At 67.4% G+C, this 6278-nt stretch overlaps 2 protein-coding genes across 2 annotated transcripts; both read left to right on the plus strand.

Moving 5' to 3' along the window:
* Positions 1–212: 212 nt before the first annotated feature.
* MNEG_12876 (hypothetical protein) lies at positions 213–3145 on the plus strand (the record flags this gene model as incomplete). The annotated part of the gene is made up of 5 exons (XM_014038651.1): positions 213–269; positions 619–960; positions 1153–1361; positions 1608–2678; positions 2905–3145. The coding sequence occupies 5 exons, from the start codon at positions 213–215 to the stop codon at positions 3143–3145; spliced, it is 1920 nt and encodes a 639-aa protein (XP_013894105.1).
* Positions 3146–3710: 565 nt separating this feature from the next.
* Positions 3711–6245, plus strand: MNEG_12877 (glycerol-3-phosphate O-acyltransferase3/4; the record flags this gene model as incomplete). The annotated part of the gene is made up of 6 exons (XM_014038652.1): positions 3711–3788; positions 3936–4073; positions 4481–4632; positions 4976–5212; positions 5623–5779; positions 6156–6245. The coding sequence occupies 6 exons, from the start codon at positions 3711–3713 to the stop codon at positions 6243–6245; spliced, it is 852 nt and encodes a 283-aa protein (XP_013894106.1).
* Between the last annotated feature and the right edge of the window lie 33 nt (positions 6246–6278).

Here is a 6278-nt window from a genome sequence, read left to right on the forward strand (position 1 = left end):
GACCACGAAGAAGGCGTGCCTCGGCCGCAGGGCTACAGGCCGGTCTAGCGCTGACTGGGCGCGCCTGCCGTGCGCTGGGTGGCGACCCCGCAGAGCTGGCAAGCCTGGTGCTTGCTCGCCTCAGTTCCTGCAACCGACACGGCTCCGTCTGGACCCCGTTTTTGCAGGGCCGATACACCAACAAGCAGGGCCGCGTGCGCGAGGGCGCTGCCATGTTCTGGCGGACGTCGCGGTTCGAGCTCGCGGCGGCGCGAGATCTGTCCATGAGGGTGGGTGGGGGTGCAGGTGGGGTGGGGGAGAGGCGTGCCGAGGGCTGCAACAGAGGGAAGGGGCAAGGAGAGGGTGGTCAAGGGAGGGGAAGGGGGAGGGGTGGGGATAAGAGAGAGGTGCGGCTGGGCAGCGGAGATGAGGGGGCCGTCACTGTTGAAAGCAGGGCTTGCATGGGCCCGGCGATCCCTCAACGTGCTTCAAGGCACACACAAGGGAGGCCCTCGAGTGGGGCTCGCTGGATTTGGCGGTTGACGGCCAGCCTTACCCCCACCCCGCGCCTCCTGCACCCCCACGTCCTCGACCCCCTTTCCCCCCTTGCTCCCCCCCTCACGCCCGCCCGGCCCGCAGGACGTCTTCCGCCGGCCGCTGGCGCCGCCCCACGCCCAGTTTGAGCCGATGCTGGCCAGCTCGCCCCACCTGGCCGAGGCCTTGCAGAAGGTGACCACAGTCGCACAACTCGTCCTGCTGGTGCCCACAGGCGGCAGCCAGGGACCCAGCGGCAGCGGCGGCGGCACGGGCGACGGGCAGACAGGGGCGGCGGAGGCGGAGGCGGCGGCGGCGGCGCAGGGTGCGGGTGGCGCCCCGCCGCTGGTGGTGGTGAACACGCATTTGTTCTTCCACCCGTTTGCGCCGCACATCCGGTCGATGCACGTGGCCGCGATGCTGGAGGAGGCGGCGGCTGCCATGCAGGTGGATGGGCGGGCGTAGGCCGGGGCAGGGGCGTGGTGACAAATTTGTGTGAGCAGCCCGCCAACGTCTGCGAGTCAAACTCTTTGTGCACATCCACGATCTTGACCCTTGGGCCCTCTTGCAAAGGACTCCCGGCCACGCCTCTCGACCCGCTGACAAGCGCGGACGCTGCCTCCCACCCCGCAATGCCAGGAGTGGGCGGCGGCGCCGGGCCTGCAGCCGCTGCTTGCGGGCCGCGGGCCGCCGACGCCGCTGTTTGTGGGGGACCTGAACAGCGACCTGAACGATGGTATCCCCGGGGTGGTTGAGCTGCTGCGCAGCGGGCGGCTGCCCGCGGACTACTGGGACTGGCGGGAGGGGGCGGCCTTCAGGCGCGTTGGCGTGCTCATGCGCTTCTGTGTGTGTGTGTGTGTGTGTGTGTGTGTGTGTGCGCCAGTGTTCATGATGCATGCATGTGCCAAAGTGAACCTGTGGAAGTGGATGTGTGCTTATTGCAGTGTTGTGCTTGGTACTGATCCATGAGGCAGGAGTTTTTGCGCAAGTTGCATGTGCTGGACACATTCCTGCTATGCGAGGGGCGTTGCCTGATACCGAGCATGGATGATCCAAGCTCACGCCTGCACATCTCGTCCCGCTTCCTGTGCCAGATGGGGCAAAGAAGAGGGGGAGTATGCCGAAGAGCAGCAGCAGCAGCAGCAGCAGCAGCAGCAGCAGCAGCAGCAGCAGCAGCAGCAGCAGCACGAGCAGCCCACCCTCCCGCTCCGCGACGGCCACGACTTCGACCCCCCCGCCGCCAGCCCCTCCGCGCCGCTCGAGGCGCCCTCCTCCGCCGCGCACGGCGTGGACCTCACCGCTCCCTTCGCGCTCGCCAGCGCCGACGCCCTGGCCACGCCCTACACAAACTACACCAGCGGCTACAAGGCGCTCCTGGACTATGTCTGGCACGACCCACAGGTGCTGGCGGTTTCCCGGCAGCTGCCCTGCCCGCCCCCGCAGCTTCTCGGCGGCTTTGTGCCGTCGCCGCGCTTCCCGTCGGACCACCTGGCGGTGGCGTATGACCTCGTGCCGCGCGCTGCCGCAGAGGCGGCCGCGGCCGCGGCCGCGGCCAGGGTCGCCAACACGGCCGCGGCCAACGGCGGGTGCCAGGTGCTGCCAGCCCTGCCCGAGCGCGCGGCGGGCGCCGCGGCGGCGCTGAGAAGCGGCGGCGCGGCGCTGCTGCCGGCGGGCACGGGGTACGCCGCCGCAGCGGACGCCGCGAGCCCTGAGGGCGCGCGGCGGCTGGCCGCCTTGCGGGGTGGCAGCGGCGAGGGGAAGAAGCGCGCGGCCGTGCTCGCGGTCGCGGACTGCGCTGATGTGGCGCGATACTGCCAGGTGGACGGCCTGCCCGCCGGCCTCCTGGGGTCGCTCATCCCAGGGCCAGTGACCGTGCTGCTGCCTCTGGCGGAGGGCGCACCACTCGCCCCAGAGCTGCTGCAGCTGCTGCTGCCGCACGGTGGCACGGGCAAGGCTCGCGCCGCCACCGCCGCTACGGTTATCGGTGTGCGCGTGCCGCAATGCGAGTTCACAAGGGCCGTGGCGCGGGAACTCGGCGGCGCGCTGGTGCTGGTGAGCGCTGTCGACAGCAGCAGCGACGGCAGCGGCGGCGGTGGCGGCGGCAGCAACAGCAGCGGCAGCGGCAGCGGCAGAGGGCAGGAGGCGCTGGAGCTGTTGGAATGCGGGTGAGGACCGCGCAGCTTGACTGGGGTGGGGGAACCAAGGCCTGGAGTGGGATGCAACGTGGAGGTGGGGCCGCGCTCGGCATCACTTGGCTGCGGCTTTACACACCAGGCAGCACTGCCAACCACCCACTTTCCTGTGCCAACCTTGGTCTTGCCATGGCACACACATATGTGGTTAGACACACACACACACACACAACCACACAATGCCGCATGCACACCGCAGGGACGACCTCTTGGCGATGTGCTCTGTGGCATACGACGGCGGCCGCCTGTCCGCGCCCAGCCGCGACGGGCCCACAGTTGTAGACCTCAGCACTCTGGCGGCTGGCGCTCCGCCGGCCAGCAAAGACGACAACAGCATCAGCGGCAGCGGTAGCAGGCAGTACAAGATATTGCAAGAGGGGGCCGCGGGTGGAGGCGTGGCGGCCATCCTGCAGGGGTGCTTCGGCCTCGCGCGGATGTAATGCCCGTTGGCCAGCACGCATCCCTGCCTTGCGCTCCCGAGGGCAAGCGAGTGCCCACTCAGAACAAAAATCGTAATTGTGGTCCTGGGTGTCACCCTTGACACAGCAACCATCCTATGATCCTTCCTGCGTCCGTGCGTCGACGGCCCTGATGAGCACCGTCGTCAACCGCCGACTCGTCAGCTGCAAGGTTCCAGTCCCTGTACAGCACTCTGGTCCTTGAAAGCACTTCTTCTTGTTGGAGAGTTGACCTTGCGTGGCTCCCTCAAGCCGCGGCATGTGCGCTGTCAGGTATGGCTGGTGGCACCGGCATCACTACCAACTCAGCCACGATGCTGCTGACGGCTTTGAGCCATTCAAGCTCGTGCCGGTGAAGTCGTTTTGTAGGATTTCAGTGCGCTCTGCCAACGTCGCGAGACAAAACGCTTGCGCGCGTCTCGGCTGATCAACCGTGCGCCGGGCCAAACTGTCGATCTGGTGCAAGCACACTTAAGATAGAGTTGTGATAGTCTTCTACCCTGCGCGTACCCCGGTTTGGCAGATCTGTCGCGTCTAGGGCGCTGCAATGCCGAGCCAGGGCAGTCAGGCCGGGGCAGCGGCCACCTCAGATGGAGGAGCTGGTGGAGGACGCCAGCTGCAGTCGGTAAGCATGGCCCCCGCTGCAGCGCCACGCGGGGACCGGCGCTCGCCTGCAACCTGGTGCCACTGGGTGTGCGCGCTGCAACCGCCCCTCAAAACACCCGGCCCCGTTCCAAGCCCGCCCCGGTCGCGTCGCCGCACGTCCCCGCAGTTCTCCTCCTTCCTCCCGGGCCTGACCATGCCCGCCGGCACACACCACGCGGCCGCGGCCGCGGCGTCTGAGCTGGGGGACTTGACTGACAGGGAGGTGGAGCAGGCTTACGTGCAGGCGGAGGAGGAGCGCCTGCAGGTGGGTGCGCGGGACACATGGTGTTGCTCAGCATGGGGAAAAGCAGTTTGGGATGCGTGAGGAGTGCGACGCATGGTCGATGCTTGAGCACGCGGGCGTGTGTATCGACGGTGCCCACATGTGCGCGCATCGCGTGTCCCTGAGTGTGCACGCGTGCGCGCATGCGTGTTGAAGTGAAAAGGGGTTTGCAGCATGACAAATCAACTCATGGGTGAATCCCGAGCAGTGCGGCAGCGCCGGCACACTTCACAGCCCCGCACCCGGGGCGACCTCCCCCGCCGCACCACACCCCGAGTCTCCATTTCTCGCGCGGAGAGGCCTCTGCAGCCGCCGCGCAAGCTGCCTCCCCACGCGACACCCCTTCACGCGTACGTGTGCGCGCGCTCGCGCGCACCGCCTTCCCGCAGGCCCACAGCCACAGCCTGCTGACTGACATGCTGTCCATAGAGAGCGTCCTCATGGATGCGGCCTCAGCCGTGGTGGACGACTCATTCAATAAGTGCTTCACCAGCTCCCCCTCTGACAACTGGAACTGGAACCTCTACCTCTTCCCGATGTGGTGCGGCCCCCGGAGACGCTTGCGGCAGGGTGGTGGGGGCCTGGGCGCTGCGAGCGGGGCGTGCGCGGCAGCCCGTGCACGGGCAGGTGGCAAAGGTTGTGGTTCCCAGGGGGGGCCTGCGCTGGGCGGCGGGTGGGGCTTGGCGGGAATGGCAAAGGCGGGTTGGCTCGGCTCAGGGGCCGGCCAGGGTGCGCCGCTGGGGCGAGCAGGCCAGCAGAGCAGGGTCGTGCACAGGCGCGAAGGCAGCTGGGCGTATTTCGCGAGCATGCACAACCTGGCTCACCCCTCCCTGCCTGACCCCTGCACGCGCCACCCTCCGCCCTCGCACTCGGCCCCCCCAAAGGCTGCTGGGCGTCTTTTTCCGCTACGCCATCCTGTTCCCCCTCCGCCTGGCGGGCCTGATGGGCACGTTTGGCGTCTTCTTCGCGCTCTTCTTCAGCGTCAAGGCCTTCTGGCCGGCCGGGCGCAACAAGCTCGCGCTGGAGCAGCGGCTGATCAGGTTCATGTGCGGCGGGTTCGTGGCGTCGTGGACGGGGGTCATCCGCTTCCACGGGCCGCGGCCGACGCGCGGGCCGGGCAGGTGGGCGGCGGGGCGGTAGGGTTGGGCTGGGTGGAGTTTGGCTGGGTGCGGTACGATTGCGGTTGTGTGTGTGTCCTGTATATGTGTGTGTTGTGCACGTTGGTGTTGAGTGGTGTGTTCGTGTGTGTGGTGTTTGAGTGAGTGTGTGTGTGTGTTGGGTGCTCGCGTGGTTTTCTTGATTGAGTTTGTAAACAGGGTGGGCGCGCTGGGTGGGGAGGGTTCTGGCTGCACCGTGAGCTCTTTGGGAGCCGGCTGCCTGGAAAAACCTCGAATGCGCAGCACCCTGGGCGCTAGGGGCCCGTTTGCCATCCCCGGGTGCCTACTCTCGCCAGACTTGGCGGAGCCTTACTGACCTGTCTGAAGTGTCCCTCTCATGAACGCCTCCCCCTCATCCCGCGCCCGACCACCAGGGTGTGGGTTGCCAACCACACGTCGATGATCGATTACATAATCCTGTCCAGCTACAGCGCGTTTGCCGTCATCATGCAGCTGCATGGCGGCTGGGTGGGGTTCCTGCAGACGAAGTGCCTCGACTCCCTGGGCTGCCTCTGGTTCAACAGGACGGAGGTGGGCGCACTCGTTTTTGTTGGGGAATGGGGGCTGGTAACCGGGCAGGTGACCAGCAGGTGTGTGGCGGCTGCGATGCTGAGGGAGGCTGCGGCCTGAGGAGTCTTCGGGCCAAGAACACAACAGAGGGCAGTTGTGTGTCGCCCGTGCCCTCCGTTGACCGCAAGGCGCGGGCGCGGCATGCTGCTCTGGCTGAGCAGCCTGGTGCATCGCCCTCTTGTTCGAGGTGCAGGGCTCTGTGCCCGTTCTGCTGCATCTCGCGTTCATGTTGCCTTCCCGCCCCCGTCCCACCTTGACACACAAACTCACACACACATACACAGACACTTGCGCACACGCGTGCACGTGCCTTCGTCCCCCACCCACCAACCACCAGGTGAAGGACCGTCACCTGGTGGCGCAGCGCATGCGCGCGCACATCCACGCGGACGCCACGCCCCTGCTCATCTTCCCAGAGGGCACGTGAGTCAGCCACCCCCCCACCCCCCCCCCCCCCCCC

Source organism: Monoraphidium neglectum (genome assembly GCF_000611645.1).
Source record: "Monoraphidium neglectum strain SAG 48.87 unplaced genomic scaffold scaffold03488, whole genome shotgun sequence".
Taxonomy (NCBI): Eukaryota; Viridiplantae; Chlorophyta; class Chlorophyceae; order Sphaeropleales; family Selenastraceae; genus Monoraphidium; species Monoraphidium neglectum.